The sequence below is a fragment of the Schistocerca piceifrons genome, chromosome 4 (genome assembly GCF_021461385.2).
Source record: "Schistocerca piceifrons isolate TAMUIC-IGC-003096 chromosome 4, iqSchPice1.1, whole genome shotgun sequence".
Classification (NCBI taxonomy): domain Eukaryota; kingdom Metazoa; phylum Arthropoda; class Insecta; order Orthoptera; family Acrididae; genus Schistocerca; species Schistocerca piceifrons.
Window position 1 is genome coordinate 189,534,810 of NC_060141.1, and position 20,610 is coordinate 189,555,419.

Here is a 20,610-nt window from a genome sequence, read left to right on the forward strand (position 1 = left end):
AAACGGGAAATCTGCTGCCAGTGATGCTATGACCCTCTAAGACAAATGTGAGATTTTGCTAATGCAAGTGAACGCCCCTATGCAAACAGCTCAGAGAACAGCACAGTAGTTGCGGAAGAGCAAACATCAGAAATAAGTGAAACAGCAACACCACCATCATCATAAGCAGTAGTGGCAACAGTAGTAGCAACAACAACAGTAGCTGTAACAGAACCAACAACAACTGAAGCAGCAGTACAGTACAGCTTAAGGAGGAGCCAAAGGCAAAACACATCTGAGTCACTCAGTGACAATTTTTTATGGTTTCAAGCCAGGAAGAAAATAAAAATGCGACAAATCAGCCTGCTAACTCACAGATAAGTGACAGTAACATCTTATTTCTAAACATTCACGGTCTTGAAATACTGGAGGAGTCACTGCCACAAAAGTAAGTACCTATTCTTTCCTATGTGTTTCTGAACATTAGCTTAAACCAGGACAAATAGAATACTATGTACCAGAATGTTAAAAACATGGAAACAGTTTTTGCAGATCACAGCACCCTAATGGTGATACTGTTGTCTACATTTCAAATGAAATAGAGTTTAGAGCACTATATCTTAGTTGGGCATGTGTAGAGAAACACTTTGAAATTACTACAATCAAATGTGATGTAATGAAACTTATCTCAGCATGTATTTACCATTCCCCTGACTCCAATGAAAAAACTTATTTAGATAATTTAGACAGTGTACACTGCCACATAACAAAGAGGAAACAATATGTAAGTATAATTGGGGAGACATTAATTGAAGCTTTGATGTAACATGTAACAAACACAGTGTAAATAAGTTACTGAATATGCTAGAGCAGCACAACTTCCATCAGGTGAATTCAGAACTGACATGACTAAAAGCATCCTTAGATAATTCTTTTGTCAGCTGTGCTCGTGGTAAATATTCGACCAGTGTACAGGAATTTGATTTCTCAGACAACTCCATGTTAACAGTAGAGTTAAGACATTTTACAAAAGGGGATAGAGACAAGGCTGTATAAAAGTTATCAACATCTAATACCTTAATACTAACAAACACCAGTCTCAGAAAACTAACACACCAACTGAGCATAATTGACTGGGAAAAATTATTTCAAAGAAGCAATTCAAATGCTGAAACAGTTTATGAAAATTCTGCAACTACTTAATACCTATGTTAAAAACTCATCTTGTTCCAAAGAAATATAATAAAACAACAAAAGGGTAAATTTTGGAACACCAAGGATTTGGAGAAAAGCTCTTGCTGTTAAAGCACCTGGCCAAAGTAAATAATTCTAATAAAATGAAGGTGTTTGATAGAACCACTAAGATACTGTATAAGAAAGAGCTACAACTGACTAAACAGAGATACAACACTAATCTCATAAGAAATAGTAAAAATCAGTGAAAAACAGCCTGGTTAGTAATTAATACAGCTAAAGGTGAAATCAGAAACTTTGATAAGACAGTCCCAATACCAGCAGGTACAGTCAACAAATATTTTGTAAGCTGTAATGATTAAATCAAAAAGCTGATCAGTAAACCAAATGTAACATATATAGATTATCTTAAGGGCACAAACCAACATCATAATCAGGCCAAACATTCACTGAAACACTTCAAAGAGGTATGACAACATGAAGTTCTTAAAATAGTCAAATAAATGAAAAAATCACATAGTACAGGTATTTTTAGTATTTCAAACAATCCAATGAAAGAAATAATACATTACATTGCAGCACCATTAACATATTCTATAAACTTGTGTTTCATAGGAGGGGTTTTTCCTGATCCTCTCAAACTATCCAAAGTGACTCCAGTCTTACAGGAGGGTAGCAAATCTGATCCAGCAAAGTACAGGCCAATTTCTCTTATTCCAGTACTAGCCAAAGTCTTTGAAGGCATGATGTATCAGCAGATGTATGAGTACTTAGAACTAAATCACAGTTTGGTTACAGAAAAGAGAAGTCAACTATATAAGCCATAGAACTCTTAGTGAAAGACATTTTAGTGGCATTTGAGGACCTTGCTCACATACAGGTAATGTTATGTGAACTGAGCTAGGTCTTTGACTGTGTTGACCACTCTGTTTTGCTCGCTAAATTTGAGTACTATGGAATATGTGACATAAGTTTAAAGCTTGTCAAATGATACCTTGATAAAAGTAAGCAAGTGGTGAGTTCAGGAAGTCATCTGACTAACACAATTGAGGTTCAACATGGAGTGCCACAGGGATGTTAATTAGGACCACTGATGAGAGGCCAGACAAACGTGTTGTTCCTGAAGAGGGGCAGCAGCCTTTTCAGTAGTTATAGGAGCAACAGTCTGGATGATTGACTGATCTGCCCCTGTAACACTAACCAAAGCGGCCTTGCTGTTGTTCTGCAAACGGCTGAAAGCAAGGGGAAACTACAGCCGTGATTTTTCCCGAGGGCATGCAGCTTTACTGTATGATTAAATGATGACGGTGTCCTCTTGGGTAAAATATTCCGGATGTAAAATAGTCCCCCATTCGGATCTCCTGGCAAGGACCACTCAAGAGGACGTCGTTATCAGGAGAAAGAAAACTGGCGTTCTACGGATCGGAGCGTGGAATGTCAGATCCCTTAACTGGGCAGGTAGGTTAGAAAGTTTAAAAAGAGAAATGGATAGGTTAAAGTTAGATATAGTGGGAATTAGTGAAGTTCGGTGGCAAGAGGAACAAGACTTTTGGTCAGGTGAATACAGGGTTATAAATACAAAATCAAATAGGGGTAATGCAGGAGTAGGTTTAATAATAAATAAATAAAAAATAGGAGCGCAGGTAAGCTACTACAAACAGCATAGTGAACACCTTATTGTGGCCATGATAGACACAAAGCCCACGCCTACTACAGTAGTACAAGTTTATATGCCAACTAGCTCTGCAGATGATGAAGAAATTGATGAAATGTATGATGAGATAAAAGAAATTAATCAGGTAGTGAAGGGAGACGAAAATTTAATAGTCGTGGGTGACTGGAATTCGACAGTAGGAAAAGTAAGAGAAGGAAACATAGTAGGTGAATATGGATTGGGGCTAAGAAATGAAAGAGGAAGCCGCCTGGTAGAATTTTGCACAGAGTAGAAGTTAATCATAGCTAACACTTGGTTCAAGAATCATGAAAGAAGGCTGTGTACATGGAAGAACCCTGGAGATACTAGAAGGTTTCAGATAGATTATAGAATGGTGAGACAGAGATTTAGGAACCAGATTTTAAATTGTAAGACATTTCCAGGGGCAGATGTGGACTCTGACCACAATCTATTGGTTATGACCTGTAGATTAAAAATGAAAAAACTGCAAAAAGGTGGGAATTTAAGGAGATGGGACCTCGATAAACTGAAAGAACCAGAGGTTGAACAGAGTTTCAGGGAGAGCATAAGGGAACAATTGGCAGGAATGGGGGAAAAAAATACAGTAGAAGAAGAATGGGTAGCTTTGAGGAATGAAATAGTGAAGGCAGCAGAGGATCAAGTAGGTAAACAGACGAGGGCTAGTAGAAATCCTTGGGTAACAGAAGAGATACTGAATTTAATTGATGAAAGGAGAAAATACAAAAATGTAGTAAGTGAAGCAGGCAAAAAGGAATACAAACGTCTCAAAAATGAGATCAACAGGAAGTGCAAAATGGCTAAGAGGGATGGCTAGAGGACATATGTAAGGATGTAGAGGCTTATCTCATGGGGGGTAAGATATATACTGCCTACGGGAAAATTAAGGAGACCTTTGGAGGAAAGAGGACCACTTGCATGAATATCTAGATCTCTGATGGACACCCAGTTCTAAGCAAAGAAGGGAAAGCAGAAAGGTGGAAGGAGTATATAGCGGGTCTATACAGGGGCGATGTTCTTGAGGACAATATTATGGAAATGGAAGAGGAGGTAGATGAAGATGAAATGGGCAATATGATACTGCATGAAGAGTTTGACAGAGCAATGAAAGACGTAAGTCGAAACAAGGCCCCAGGAGTAGGCAACAAAACTATCAGTTTAATAAGTCACAGCTGCAAAATACTAACATGAATTCTTTACAGACGAATGGAAAAACTGGTAGGAGCCGACCTCGGGGAAGATCGGTTTGGATTCCGTAGAAATGTTGGAACACGTGAGGGAAAACTGACCCTACAAGTTATTTTAGAAGAAAGATTAAGGAAAGGCAAACCTACGTTTCTAGCATTTGTAGACTTAGAGAAAGCTTTTGTCAATGTTGACTGGAATACTCTCTTTCAAATTCAGAAGGTGGCAGGGGTAAAATACAGGGAGCGAAAGGCTATTTACAATTTGTACAGAAACCAGATGGCAGTTATAAGAGTCGAGGGGCATGAAAGGGAAGCAGTGGTTGGGAAGGGAGTGAGACAGGGTTGTAGCCTCTCCCCGACGCTATTCATTCTGTATATTGAGGAAGCAGTAAAGGATACAAAAGAAAAGTTCGGAGTAGGTATTAAAATCCATGGAGAAGAAATAAAAACTTTGAGGTTCACCGATGACATTGTAATTTTGTCACAGACAGCAAAGGACTTGGAAGAGCAGTTGAACGGAATGGACAGTGTCTTGAAAGGAGGGTATAAGATGAACATCAACAAAAGCAAAACGAGGATAATGGAATGTAGTCGAATTAAGTCAGGTGATGCTGAGGGAATTAGATTAGGAAATGAGACACTTAAAGTAGTAAAGGAGTTTTGCTATTTAGGGAGTAAAATGACTGATGATAGTCGAAGTAGAGAGGATATAAAATGTTGACTGGTAATGGCAAGGAAAGCGTTTCCGAAGAAGAGAAATTTGTTAAAATCAAGTATAGATGTAAGTGTCAGGAAGTCATTTCTGAAAGTATACGTATGGAGTGTAGCCACGTATGGAAGTGAAACATGGACGATAAATAGTTTAGACAAGAAGAGAATAGAAGCTTTCGAAATGTGGTGCTACAGAAGAATGCTGAAGATTAGATGGGTAGATCACATAACTAATGAGGAGGTATTGAATAGAATTGGGGAGAAGAGGAGTTTGTGGCACAACTTGACAAGAAGAAGAGACCGATTGGTAGGACATGTTCTGAGGCATCAGGGGATCACAAATTTAGCATTACAGGGCAGTGTGGAGGGTAAAAATCGTAGAGGGAGACCAAGAGATGAATACACTAAACAGATTCAGGAGAATGTGGTTTGCAGTAAGTACTGGGAGATGAAGAAGCTTGCACAGGATAGAGTAGCATGGAGAGCCGCATCAAACCAGTCTCAGGACTGAAGACCACAACAACAACAACAACAACAACTATTCCTTTACACATAAATGACTTACTGGGAAACAAACATAAAGACGTATATGTATGCAGTTGATACAACCTTTCTGTCTGTGAAACGTGTTTGATAATCTTGTTAGTAGTACGAATTTAGGAAAATAAAAAACACTATCATGGTCTGATGCAAGTGGTCCACTGTTAAATAAGAAAAAGACACAGAATATGTGCCTCAGTCCATCAAAGACTGTAATAATAGAAAAACAAAATGCAATATTTTTAGGTATCATACTTGACAATAAACTAAGATGGAAATCTCATGTTGAACACATAGTGGTTAGACTATCAGAGTTAAATATCTGCTAAAGAGATTGATCGTCTGTGTGACATTTGAACATGTAAAGACAATGTATGGTACTTTCCTTTTTTTTCAATCCGCTTTAAGGTATTGGTTAGTACTCTGGAGAAACAGCAAAAAAATAAGTGAAATTCTGGTGATCCAGTAAATGGAGGAAGTACAAAAATGTTCAGGGAAAGACAGGAAAACAGTAACACAAATCTCTTATTACAGAGGAAGTACAGGGCAGCCAAGATGAAAATGACTACAGAAAAAATGTGAAGAAATCAAAAAAGAAACGATTGTCAGAAAAAAAACTAACCCAGCATATAGGAAAGCCAAAACAACCTTTGGTGAAATTAAAAGAAGGGCAGGCCACATTAAGAGTGTAATTGAAATTCCACTGGTAAATGCAAAAGGAGTGTGATGAAGGCCAGAATGAGGGGAGAAGATTTTTCTGATTACTTAACAGAAGGAGAACCTGGAATCAATTAGGAAGACATAGGGGGCCTAGTATCAGAGTCAGAATTTGAAAGAGCTCTGGCAGACTTGAGATCAGATAAGGTAGAAGGAACATGTTACTTTCCACTGGAATTTCTAAATTCATTGGGGTAAATAGAAACAAAATGAGCATTCAAGTTGGTGTTTAGAAAGTATGAGACTGGCGACATACCATCAGACTTTAGCAGACTTTAGAAAAAAACATCATCCATACAACTCCAAAGATAGCAACAACTGACAATTGCAAGAATTACTGCACGATCAGCTTAACAGCTTGTGCATCCAATTTATTGAAGAGCTCATGTATCCAAGTTAATGAACAGCTCATGTATTCAAGTTGCTGACAAGAATAATATACAGAACAACAGAAAAGAAAATTGAGGATCTGTTAGATGAGGATAACTTTGGCCTTAAGAAAGATAAAGACACCAAAGAAGCAGTTCTGCCGTTACACTTGGTAATGGGAGCATGGCTGAAGAAAATTCAAGGCATGCTCGTAACGTTTGTCAACCTACAGACAGCGTTTGACAATGTAAAATGAAGCAAGATGTTTAAAATTCTGATAAAAATATGTGTAAGCTAAAGGGGAAAACAGATGATAAACAATATGTACAAGAACCAAGATGAAACAGATGAAACAATGAGAATGGAAGACCAAGAACAAAGTGCTTAGATTAAAAAGTGGGTAAGTCAAGGATACAGTTGTCTGGTCCTACTGTTCAAGTTGTACACTGAAGAAGGAATGATGGAAATAAGAGAAAGGTTGAAGTGTGGCATTAAAATTCAGTGTGAAAGGATATCAATAATATTTGCTGATGAGATTGCTATTCTGGTGAAAGTAAAGAAGTGCAGGATTTGTTGAATGGAATGAACAATCTACTCAGCACAGAATATGAATTGAGAGTAAACTAGAAAAAGGCAAAAGTAATGAGAAGTAGCAGAAATGAGAATACATACGAACTTAATATCAAAACTGTGGTCATGAATTAGTCAAAGAGAAAGTTATCTGTTACAATGGAAGCAATATAACCCATGAGGATGAAGTAACGAGAGCATAAAAAGCATACTAGCACAGGCAAAGAGGGCATTCCTGGCCAAAACAAGTCTACTTGTGCCAAACACATGCCTTAATTTGAGGAACAAATTTCTCATAATATATATTTGGAGCACAGTATTTTATGCTAGTGAATCATGGACAGTTGGAAAACTGGAACAGAAGGGAACTGAAGCATTTGAGGTGTTATGCTATAGAAGAATGTTGAAAATCAGATGGCCTGATAAATAAAGACAAGGAATGAGAAGGTTCTCCACAGAATCAGCAAAGAAAGGAAAATATGGAAAACACTGATGAGAAGTAGGAACAGTAAGATAGAACTGAGTTAAGGCATTGGGAAATAACCTCAATGGTACTTTGGGGAACTGAAGAGGGTAAAAACTGCAAGGGAAGACAGAGATTGGAGACACCCATAAAATAATTGAGGATGTGAGATGCAAGAGCTAAACTGAAATGATGACGTTGTCACAGGAGAGGAATCTGTGCTGGGTTCCATCCCACCAAATCAGGCAGAAGGCTGATGATAAAAAAGACCAATTTGAGAGTTCAAGATACAATACCATGACACAAAAAAATGGAACTTCTTCCATGAACCCATGCACAACATCATGAAATTCAAATCAGTGCTATCATATGCAGAACCAAAAGCCCTAGAAACATCCTTTCAAACTTGAAACAGATAAACAATAAAATATTTCAAAGTAATGCCTCACATCAATTTTTAGAAAACTGCTGATAAAGTATTTTGTTTTATTTGCATTACAGTTTAAGACATGTCACAGTGCAAAACTACATACAAAAAGGGATGCACATTATATAAATGATGAAACGTATTTTTCTATGAGAGGAGAAAAACTACCAAACAGCATAAAAAAAGATTACATATAGCATGGAGATTAAGTAAAATTGTAACACAATACAGAATATGCCTAAAAAGAAAACAGACGTAGAATCTTAACTACCCTAGTCACTTTTAATGTTAAATTCCTTTTTAAAAACAGAAAAAACATGAAACTTAAATAAACTTTCTAAAGAAAAAATATAATGATAATGGCACTCCCAAAAACAAGATTTAATGATGAACATCCCTTCAATTCAGAATGATTCTGGATACTTAAGCAAAAACTTAGGAAAGAAAATTGTGAAGAATGTTCCTTGGTTTCTATTAAAGTAGTTTAAAAAAGCACACCAAGTTTACAGTTTATATATCCAAAACACAGATGAATGCATAAAACAACATTGAGAACTGCAGGATACCTGCAGACTACTTCAAAGAAATACACAACTTTGATCATCACAAAAATTAGCTGTCTTGCTTCCATCAAAAATAGTGAGACTGAGCCATCCTTTTTTCCAATTTTATGAAAGCTATAGGAGAATTTACAGAAGTGTGGCACTGCTAGCTGCTTACAATCCCTAAAATACTATTTCAGGTAGGGAACAAAATGAAAGCAGCCTGGAATATTATCAAACATTAGACAGTGAACAGTGGCCAAAACCCTTGAACTCACAAATTAGAAACAGAAATAGTCAAATAAGCCACCCAAAAGAAATAGAAAACTTCGTGAATCTGTACTTCACTAACTTTGTTAAAAAAAATGAAAACACAAAATTTCCAGACACATTTGTCTTTCCCACACACCCACCTTCCCAGCACCAGACACCAAGCTCAACGGCACACTATCCAGCAACAAAAGACAGAAAGAGCGAGTGGGATGGGTGGGCAGTAGGGTGACATAAATTATAAACCAACTAAAAACAAAAAATAAACTGGTGTAAGTGGAATCCCAGCTTGTATCCTTAAAGAATGTGTAAATACCATAAAAGCTCCACTGACAAAGAAAAATCAATGAATCAGTCAAATCTGACTGTCTTCCAGAGTACCTAAAGCAAGAAAAAGTAATACGTTACATAAAAATGGTGATGAGAAAATGTAAAAAACTACAGATCAATCTGTTTACTGTCCATCACTTCCCAAATTTTTGAAAAGTAATGAAAAATACATTAATGGAGTGCCTAAGCAAATGTTGCCTTCTTTGCAATGAACAACATGATTTCAGGCCCAGAGAAAAACAAAATCTGTTATTGCGAAACTTAAAAAAGTCATTCTTGAGCCACTGGACAAAGACAATGTGTGTATGGAATTTTTCTCAACTTGTTAAAGGCATTTCATGCAGGTGACCATGGAAAATTATTGCAGAAATTAGAGTTACTCGGAATAAGAGGTGTGTCTAAGAAGTCATACCTAGAAAACCACATGTAATGAGTTGAGGTCTCACATACTTCAGCAGGATTTCTAGTAATACATCCAAAATGTATTATATAGGTGTCCCACAGGGCAGTTTATTAGACCTACTCCTTTTTCTTATGTATATTAATAATTTTCCACAGTGTGTCAGATGTGCAGCAAAAATAATGTTTGCTAGTGTAGAAACATAGCGATCAGCATTCCAAATTTATTGTGTGGCAGTTCCTTAATACTTTTTGGTATCTTTTTTGAAAGACTATGCCAATGTCTGCAAAATTATTTCCAATCATAGATAGTCTAGTCCAGGGGTCATTTATTAGATTTTTGTTCCTGATTTAATAATTATGGCCATAGTTGTATACACATTTTTTGCACAAGGTGGTATTTTGTAGACTGTCCCATAGTTCAAGTGCGTACAGAAAAATGCATAATAGGGCATCAAGAGGGGGTCTTTATTGACACAGCTTTTTAATTTTCTTATCAGGTACACTACTCTATATAATTTATTGCAAAACTTTTCTCTCTGGGTATTCCAACACAACTTATCGCCTTGATGGATGCTTAACAATTTCACTGACTTTTCCTTGAGATTTTGCAGCTCAGTATCAAGATTCTTGAAGGACACAGGTGTAAGTTCTGTTTTGTTATCATTTAGCTTTAATCTATTATCCTTGAAGTACTGAGTAGTGTCTATCATCAAGAGGACATTCATTTGTACGATAACCTTTTCATCTGTATGAATGTGATGAAAGTGGTGTCATCTGCATACATCTCTGTTTTTCATGGAACAAGACTTGGCAAGCTGTTTATAAATATAAAAAACAGGAACAGTCCCAGTGCCTGGATTTATGATCACCAAAGTCCACCAAAGTTCTAGTTCATTGCCTTTTAATCCATATGTACTATTTTGTTTATTAAGATATTATGTGAAACAGTGTTGGAGGCTAGTGTGGCATGACAGTATAACCTATTTTCAAAGCCATATAATGCACATAACTCAACATCCTGAACTGCCATTATTGTAGATAGTCTATTTAGAAACTTGTATTGGATCTTGTTTAAGAGGTTTTTACTTTCACACAAATTATTTGTTTTTATGATGGCTTCAATCATTTTTAATACTATTGGCACTGTTGTATTAGTCCTAAAGTTTTCAAGTTTCTGTCTACTTTTTTTATACATAGGCAAGATGGTGATTAACTTCAAGCTGCCTCGAAATATACCTTTTTGAATATCATATTTATAAGCAAACTCAGGGGCTAACTGATTGCATTCACTATTTTTTAAGGGTAATGTTAGACAAACCATGGTTATCCTCAATTCTAGAGTTACTCACCTTTGAGACTACATCTATTATATGGTTCGGATCCATCAAAAACTTTCTAAATGACATTAACTTGATGTTTGCAAGAAACAAGTAGTCTGTCTGTATTTCCATGATTACTACTTGTCTTGACTACATGTCATAGAAAACTTTCCAGCATTTATGAAGGAAGAATTACGCTCTTCTGCACTCAAGGGAATGGGTAATTTCTCTGTAGTGCCCTAGTTTCTGTTTTAACAACATTTCAATATGCTTTGCATTTGATGCTGGCTAAGAATGTAATCACCATTGGCCTTTTTCTTGGCAACAATTAGCTCTTTTCTATATATCTTTTTCAGTTTGTCATAATCAGGTTTAGAGAGAATGTGTATGCAGGAATTTTCATAATATACTCTTAGTAGCATCCTCAATCTATGGAGATATGGTGTATACCACGGCATTTTAGTTCTGACTCTTGGTATGTAACCAATCGATTTTGTTTGAGTGGGTAAAGCTCATTAAAGATATTTACAATAGTATGTAAAAAGCACTCAACTGCTACAGTACGTGAGTCAGTTTGCATCACAGTGAAATTCTAACCTGTGTCATACTTATTATGCTTGTATCACTTAGGTGTCTCACTGTCCTGGTTACTTTTGTTTGCTCAAGAATTTTACTGAGTCTAGTTTATTTTAGAAATTTGCCATCATGGTCAGACAGCATGGGTTTCACAACATCCAAGACAACATTCGTTCTGTAGAGATTTGAGTTAACTTTATCTAGGCCTGCTTGGTGTCTTGTGGGTTTACTGTTGAGATAGAAGAAATTATTTGATCTCAAAGCATCTAATAGAAGGTCAGGTTTGGAACTAAGCATGTTCATGTCTATATTAATATAATCAAGAATAAGTGTTTTATATGTCTTACTTCTAAATAACAATTTCTCTACATGGTCCACTGTAACCTTTGGGTCAGTATTGGGAGTGCAGTATCTGAAAACCACATTAACCAAGCATTCGGGGAACTGAACAGCAGCAGCTACGAATATTTTTTTTAATTAAATGTTTAATATCTGTTACACTAATCTTAAGTTTTATACAAGCTTTGACAAGTATACCTATATCTCCTTTTCTTATACTATATCTCCTTTTCTTATACTACATCTCCTTTTCTTATACTACATCTCCTTTTCTTACACTATACTTTGTAGGCATCAGCAATATACAACTGGCTTACATTTATTGTGAACCACAGCTCATTTAGACACAGCACATCACAATGCAACTCTTGAAAAAAAATTATAATTCAGGCAGTTTGTTTTGTACTGACTGTATATTTGTGTGGAAGAAAGAAAGAAATTCAGTATTCATCTCTGGCAAACCTAATTAAAATTTTGCATTACATAGTAATGGCTCAAGAGGTTCACTGTCAAAATTGTCTAGACCAGCTATAAGATACTTTATTTCACATCTCACAGTAGATTCAGTATTTTGTAAATTAGCTGGCTACCTATATACAAATTATGTGGGCAATTCTGGACCCTTCACATGTTTCCCTGATCTGACCATGGAAGTGCTATAATGCCTAAAGTGTTTGTTCCTGATGTAAAACTTAGGAAGTTTGTAAGATTGTTGGTAAATTTCTGGGTACTCCATCTGTTTATATGCAAATCATGTGTAGTGAAGAAGCCTTACTATCACAGCTAATATCTAACACATGGACATTATTGTACTTCCTGCGAAGATTATACAACCTCGAATTAGCTTTTCTAGTCTTCATGTTTACACATATCAAGTACGGGAGATCATATCTTTTTGTAAAGTTTGTGACTATTACTTTTGAGTTTCTTAACTGCTGCAGATTTACAACCAGCTGAGTGAGCATGTGACATGATTCATTGCAGTAAATATCATTTGAACTAGCAGTAATAACAACATTAAATTTTATCAGAGTTCACTGTTACACTTATTTACACATTTTAAAGCATTTGGCCCCGTCTTGTATAGTGGCATTAAACTTGATGTCCATGCTGTTGTGCAGCATGTTTGAGACAACTTTACCTGGGAGGCCATAGAATATTTATACTCTTCTGTTAACACTGCACCTTGTGTATGTGAGATGTGACCTTGTAGAAATATTAAAGAACTTCATTTCTACCATGTGACCTTTGTTACTGATGTATGAATGATCTGTTTTGCCTTCATTACTTGTATTTGTGCACACAGATTTCTGCAAGAGAAGTGCAGTAATTTGTGATTGTACTATTTCGACAACTATTGGCACAGCATTTTCACAAGTCCCTTTTAATTTTCTCCTCTCCTCACAATTGTTAGTCCATCTGTTTTTAAGATCTATGTTTCTCTGATTGTATGGAGCATTAAGATTAAAACTGTGTTTGACGAATACCATTTTTGTGTGCATTCAAATTGTTTTGAAGTTTTGCAACTACACTCAACACATTTCCACAGTACTGTGTACTTTTTAGCCCCTCCACAGAGGATCTACTTTGCCACAACAAAAATGAAATGTTTTGTGGCACTGTTTACATATGAATCTGGTTTTCACTGTTTTGGAAGATTTATTACATAGTTTAGTCCCAACAGCAGTGCTTGTGCAAAGTATAGTGGGGTACTACACAGCCAGAAAAAAATTAGTAAACTTAGAAAGACGATATCAATTTTGATCCTATGATGGTACATGCCACCTGAGGGATAGCAGATGTACTGATGATGGTTTCAACATTGTCCACTAACAGACAGCATACTGGCATAGCTACCAGAGTGCCATATGTGTCTATCCTTTAATTGGGAATACTCACAACCAGTGGTGTTCAGTATTGGTGGTTCAAACTTGTGAAGCAAGCAGGCAACCGTACCACAGAGACACAATCATACTTCTTCCAACCAACTAAATGAGTTTGAAATGGGTTGAAGTGTGGCCTTCCAAGTGGCAGGACGGTCCTTTCAGAGAACTGCCACACAAGTTGGATGCGTTCTGTCAGTTATGCAATGATGCTCATGTCATTGGTCTCATGAACATTCTCACATCTGTAGATGAGGTTTTGGATGTCCACATGGCACAGATGCCCTCCACGATTGTCGTACAGTAAGAGCAGTAGTGGCATATTGCTCAACTACGACATGAGGACTTGTGAGCTAAGACATGTCAACATGAACTGTTAGAAACTGCTTATTAGCAGTGAGACTATGGGCATGCACACCTCTAGCCCGTATTCCACTCACATCTCAGCATCAACATGCACAGCTCAACTGTTGCTATCAGAGGGTCATTTTGAAGATGGAATAGCCTGTCATGGTCTTCAGCAATGAAAGCAGATTCTGACTGCATGCAAGTGATGGTTGTTTATGTGTACAGCATAGACCTGGTGAGTGCTGTCTCATAGAGTGCATTCATCCTAGACACACTCATCCCACTCCAGGCCTTATGGTCTGGAGTGTTATAAGCTACAAGTTTTGTTCACGTTTGGAGTTACTGGAGGGGATGCCAAACAGCACCCAGTTCATTCAGAATGTTGTTAGACCCATTCTTTTGCCATTCATACGACAGGAAGGTGATGTGTTGTTCCAACAGTATAAGGCTCACCCAAACACTGCCTGTGAAACTCAGTGTGCTCCACAAAACATGCAGCAACTTTCCTGGCCAGTATGATCTCTGGACTAGCCTCCAATAGAGCACATGAGGGATATGGCTGGGCAAGGAGTGAGTCTTATGAGTTGTCAACCAACAACTCTTGCAGAACTACATGAACAGGTCAAGCAGGCATGAAATAATATACCTGATGACACTATTCACCATCCGTATGGGCAACTGGATACCAGAGTCAGCGGTTGAATTGACGCCCAAGGAGGCTACACCGCACTGCTAACATGTGTGTTTCAGCATGGGTCGATACGTGGTACCTCAGAACCCCTTGTGCTATTCACCTGTAAATGTAATCACTTTACGTACTACATATACACTGTTGCAATAAAAAATCTTGAGTGAATTGAAAATCCCTAAAAGGTTACAACAATTTTTTCCTGCAGTGCATACTGCTGTCTCTGCTCTGTTTCACACACTTACTTAACATACAGGGTGTCCGAAAAGTCTTTCCCTAATTACATAAACTGATAACTCAGGCTAGAAGTAAGATACAAATATGAAACTGGTGTCTTATTGTTTACAAACTATCAAAGTTTTTTTCACACATCAGTAAACTTCCACTTTCATTGTTGCTCAATGACAGTACACGTCGATATGACTTTGCGGTCGAAATGCTATCGCGTATTGAGGACGATGACGATTACCTCAGATGAATTGCCTTTTTTTGACGAAGCGACCTTTTTTGTCAGTGGAGTAGTGAATCGCCATAATGTGCACATTTGGGGTTCACAACCGCCTGGCGAGCTCATGGTGTGCATCAGAGGCAGTCCATAGGTGAATGTTTGGTGCACACTATTGCATGATTGAATTATCGGGCCATTCTTCTTTGCTGAGGCTACCATCACATCTGCAGTGTATCTGGACATGTTGCAACTGTATGCTGTTCCTCAGCTGCTTCAGTATCACCCTGACGTCTTGTTTCAGCAAGACGGTGCACCGCCTCATTGGGGTTTGGACGTCCATGCCTATCTCAGTATGACCTTTCCTGGTTGATGGATTGGTCGTGATGGGTCAACGGTTTGGCCTCCACGCTCTCTTGACATAACCCCATTAGACTTCTTTTTATGGGGTTACGTCAAGGATGAGGTCTACCGAACACATTTACCAGATCTTGAAACCCTGCGGCAACGGATAACCAGTCATTGAATCGATCCCTCCAGTGATGTTGGCTAATGTGTGGACGGAAATTGAATATTGCGTAGATGTGCTACGTGCTACCAAGGGTGCTCATGTGGAAGTTTACTGATGTGTGAAAAAAACTTTGATAGTTTGTAAACAATTAGACACCAGTTTCATATTTGTATCTTACTTCTAGTCTGAGTTATCAATTTATGTAACCAGGGAAAGACTTTTCGGACACGGTGTGTTAAGTTCACTTTTTGTTTTTTGTTGTAGCAGCATCTCATAGCAATTGCGTCTATTGTACTGATTTAATCCAAAAGCCAGAAATTCTGACTGTCCCATGTGACTACATTTTCCAGGCTATAATGTACATAAACTGAATCAGTTAACCAATCTTAATTACACAAACTGGGATAGAGTACTCAATAATGATATGTCTTCCAATGATTCAATACAGAAATTTTCAGAATTGTTAGTAGAAAACCTTCACTCATGTTGTCCCAGATATCAGAGAAAACACCCAAAATTTTAACTTGTAGCACGTATATTACCAATTAAAATGTGTTCACTTCCTTCTGATGCATAATTAAAAGAATCATGAACATAAAATTAAAATAACACTATATCATTTAATGAATTAACAAATAATAAGAAGGTAATGCTGCATAAAAAGGCTAACATAATAATTTAAGTTTGTTAGAATTACATAGGCCTACCTTAGTATTCATATCCTAGAAATAGTCTACCTCTCACCTCACTAGTGTGTATTGCGGTAGTAAAATATTATTTTATGCAAGAACCCATTGAGATCCCATCTTGAAATTTTGCATGCATGTAGTCAGTTAGACTGGACAACACATATAATTTTCATAAAGAAATCAGAGGGTATGTATTTTGGAAATTTCAAAAAATGTTTTTTTGGAATAGTTTAAAATTTTCAGATTTAGGTAGCATAGTCATGTTACATATTAAATTGAAGGGAATTTTTAGAGGAAAACAACGGTGCAAGTCTGAGCTCTCTAGGTTGTATAGTTTTTTAGCTACACCATTTTAAAACAATCATTGATTGATCAAAAACAGAGGTTTTTTCGATTTTTAAACCCTTGAAACTCAAAAACCAAAGATCAGAAAAATTTGAAATCTCAAATTTAAACTAGTGTTAGTGGGCACATTACCTGCAAAAAAAATTCATCTAAATCTGAGAGGTCATGGTTCAAATCATGTGGTACAACTGGTTGATTTGACATGGGATGACCCAGCCATAGAAAACAGAGTGCATGAAGTGGAAAGGGCGTCCTATATGACAAGAAACATAGACGGCCTATAACAAAAAATCTTTGTCCTGGAACACAATGTTGCAACATTACAACTCTTGTGCCACTTTTATTTAATGTCAGACTTCTAGTTGTTCTTCCATCACACCACAGTGGGGTGCGTAATATCAAGCGATGTAGAGGAGGGACATTTAAATCTGTAAGAATTGGCAAGTTTTTGAAATAGTCAGGGTGATGCATCTTCCTCCATTCTAAATTGGTTGCTTCTTTCCATTACAATTCGAGCAGTGGAATGTTGCAGATGGTGTACAGCTAAGCGATCAATGTGGACTTTAGTGTACCTGTAATAATTCTCATAGATTCATTCCTAGACGTGAGTGTAGCACTGCGCTGCCATACTAGGGAACAGTATTTAACTACGGGCTATTCTAGTGTATAAGCTGCAATGTTTCACCAGTCCAGATTTAGCCAGTCAGTTTCTTTATGGTGTTTTTAGGTTTTGGCTAGTGTTTTCAAGGTGTCTTTTATATGTTAAAGACAGATCCAGTATGACACCGCGGTATTTTGGAGCTGTAGGTTGTCTCTAATTCTCTGTTGACAGATGGCTACAGTTTTTTAGACACATAGGCCCTATACTGAATGGGTAATAACAGACTAATCAAACAGAAATAAATCTTCAACACAGTAAACAGCTACAAACCCAAACCCACATGGTTCACTGAAATTGCCAAATATATGAAAAACAGTGGAGTCAGGATGGACATAATAGGTAGGCCTTACACGATAATTTTTAGAGAAGCAACACAAAGGGCAGGTTTTCAGGAGAGAAAGGGATCTGCAAAAGAAAAGAAGTGGGCCCATGAAGAAAAGAAATGAAAGGATGAAGTTACGCTGGGGGGGCACCGAAAATTAAAACACAAAGAATCAAAATCTAAGGTTATTGATCGTATCCGAATAAATAAATAAACACGTCAACAGTATTGATCTACGCAACCATAATTTGCTAGTACACAACGCATGCTTTTCAATGCAATAAAATTTTACCTCATCCATATAATATATTTTGTCTACGACTCCAAATGAATAATAAACAAGAACTGTCCATGAAATATGATTAATTCGTTTGCTGCCGGTGTAAAGAAATTTAACAGCTGTTCATTGGCTAGCATGGTCTACCCTCCAATTGGCTCCCCCAACTTGACGCAGAAACACGCTGTTAACTGCAGCTCTAAACCGAAAACAATGCCAGCACTTCGTTTGACCGGATAAACCATATTAAAAATAATCTCGACCAATTCAGTTACAAATAAAATTTTTGAAAATTCTAATCGGCGCTGTCCTCTTTTGATATGGTTTAAATAAACGGTACCGGTATCCACAAACAGGAAGATCGCGATCTACACTTCAAAGTGCCCTCCTAGCGTTCACTTTTCCAAGATTTAAACCCAACTAAACATCTATTTATTTCAGCTATTTGCAAGACGATTGCGCAGCCTCTAACGTCTTTATTATTAATATCAACAGATGTTCATAACACAGCTCAACAAAATCTATGTCTACAAAGCAGATCTAGACGGCCTTTCTCCGATCATTTTAACGTTGTTGTGACTGTAACAGATATACTGGAATGCTTTGAACTTAGTTGGCTAAACCTAGTTCTGTACTTACGTAAATAAATGACAATCCTGTAGATACGTAGGCTTCTTTGAAGAAAAGTGACTTTGTATAAATCATCAGTATACGCTCTCTCTGATATACCACATATAAAGTCAATCGGTATCAGACTCACAAAATCCAACACAAAACAGCCAATTTTCCTGGGTTTCTGGTCGCTTCTCATGCTTATATTCTTTAACTTTCTATGTAATATGGCGGATGCAACATCGACTAAATATACGAAATCGCACAGCCATCTTATGGCTTTCCAACTTATTTCTAATTTAAGATAGTTCCAGAAAAACATATCATATAGCTGTACGATATGTATTATAATGCAGCTTGCACAGATTACCAGCTTCCAGACAACATTTTCTGCTGATAAAAACACGAAAGTCTCTAGAATTACTCCCCCTCTGTATGGGTTGTAATAAGATTCTTCGCTTTCCGATGTACGGTCTGATTGCTCTCCATTACTTGATTTCTGTACATTTTCCGCATTTTTACTATCCATATTCGTGCAGTAAAATTAAGATATCTTTTACCTAATAGATCATAGGGTAAGCTTCTCATGTACGGAACTCAGAAGTAACATGAATCTTAATAACAATTATGATACGATAAACGAAGTCAACATGCTACCCTGTGACAGGCGATCAATGAGTTCACAATGCTCAGTCGATAAACTGTGCAATATCTTTTTCTCTCAGACTGCTTCATTCGACAGATTTCAGTTTGCGAGCGGGAGTAAATAAATATGATAGGCTGCGGTTTAATTTCACATTATCGTTTAATTCCGTGCATATAGATGGAGTGTTTGTTTGTACTATGGGTACTAATTCAAAATCGTTTTAGGATTCTGGTAACGTTTTCCTCGATTATTTTATCGTATGAACAGCAGTGATGAAAATAGGAGTGCCGTTTTTTCGGGTTTTTATTTTTCCAGTCAAGTGACGTACCATTTCGTCAGGGTCAATATACTCTTCTAAAAATAATTCTTGATACGACGCTACCTTGAAGATCCGTTACACTGTGTTCCTGGTGTGTGATACCAGCATTGGGAAACTGGATGAAGGTTCCCTGGCAAGCACGGGAGAAACACAGGTAATGCGGTGGAAGGAAACAGAGGTATCCTACCTTCTTTAATCCATTCTCTTTCCGTGAGGAGGAAATGTTTGGCTGTATGAGTACATCCTATTGCTCTAGTCAGCTATTTCGGTAAAACCGCAGTTACGGCGTACCTAGCTGTATCATTAGGTTCGTATGAGCAGTTGCCAGCGGGCTCGTGCGCATGCGCAGAGCTGAATTCGCGTATGAGCAGTGCCTTCCTCCCGCTTCTGGCTACTTGGAGCGTGGCTGTTTGGTGTACGAGCAGTAGCAGCAAGTAGCCAGAAGCTACCCGGAAAAATTTTCCTGGCGCGCCCAAGCTGCCAGATTCGCGCATGCGCAGAGCAAGCTGAGTTATAGTGGGGGGTCCTTCCTCACGTGACCCGTGGCCGTGTCTTCGTTTACAGCTCCCATGTCAAATGAAAACAAAACAGATTTCTGTGGCCGGGAGCCATCAAGTGAATTAATATACATTCTCATAACCATGAAAGACCAAAATAAGTTAGTAGTTTCAATTTTCTGATTTTATATTATTTCCAGGTTATTAGTAATCAACCATTAATGTCTTAATGAAGCTATTTCTGTGTTTTATAGAGAAATTTGCTTGAGTTAATGTTTTTTTTGCTCTGAGGCAGTTAGTTTATTTGAAACGAAACGAAGTGTTTCATTCCGCGCTATTGGCTACTTTCAACCTCGTTCAATTTAAAGTGCAAATTTTCATTTTCTGGGACGAATGACGTTGTACCATAATAAAGAACCAAATATGAGAATACAGTACTGGACCTCCAAGAAAATTTGTATCACGAGAACCACATGAAAAGCTGAATATCAGGAACTTCAGAGTCCATCTGGACATAGAAATGTGCAATTAGAGCGGAATGAAGCATTTAGTATGGTTTATGGAATTCCGATGCTGCTGGAGTAGTCTCTGATGTCCTGTTCCTTGCATGACACTGTAAGATCTCTTAATGCTATATACGTACGAACACACGTAATCATTGACTTGAAGCTAAGTGGGCAAATTTGGTCAGTGGTTTTGAACTAAATATTTTGTTTCAAATATAATGACAGCTGTAGCA

General features: G+C 37.4%; 1 protein-coding gene across 3 annotated transcripts in view; it reads right to left on the reverse strand.

Moving 5' to 3' along the window:
* The window catches only part of LOC124796460, a 63,148-nt gene extending 44,095 nt beyond the window's left edge, over nucleotides 1-19,053 (reverse strand). For 2 of the 3 annotated variants that reach the window (XR_007016769.1, XM_047260683.1), the window contains exon 1: nucleotides 18,437-19,053. Coding sequence is in view for 1 of the 3 variants with exons in the window: in XM_047260683.1 (XP_047116639.1) it covers nucleotides 18,437-18,938 (502 nt within the window). In the remaining 2 variants the exon portion in view is untranslated. Of the gene's footprint in view, nucleotides 1-17,812; nucleotides 17,889-18,436 lie in introns of those variants that run through there. The other variant, XR_007016770.1, reaches the window with a different exon arrangement.
* Nucleotides 19,054-20,610: the final 1,557 nt, after the last annotated feature.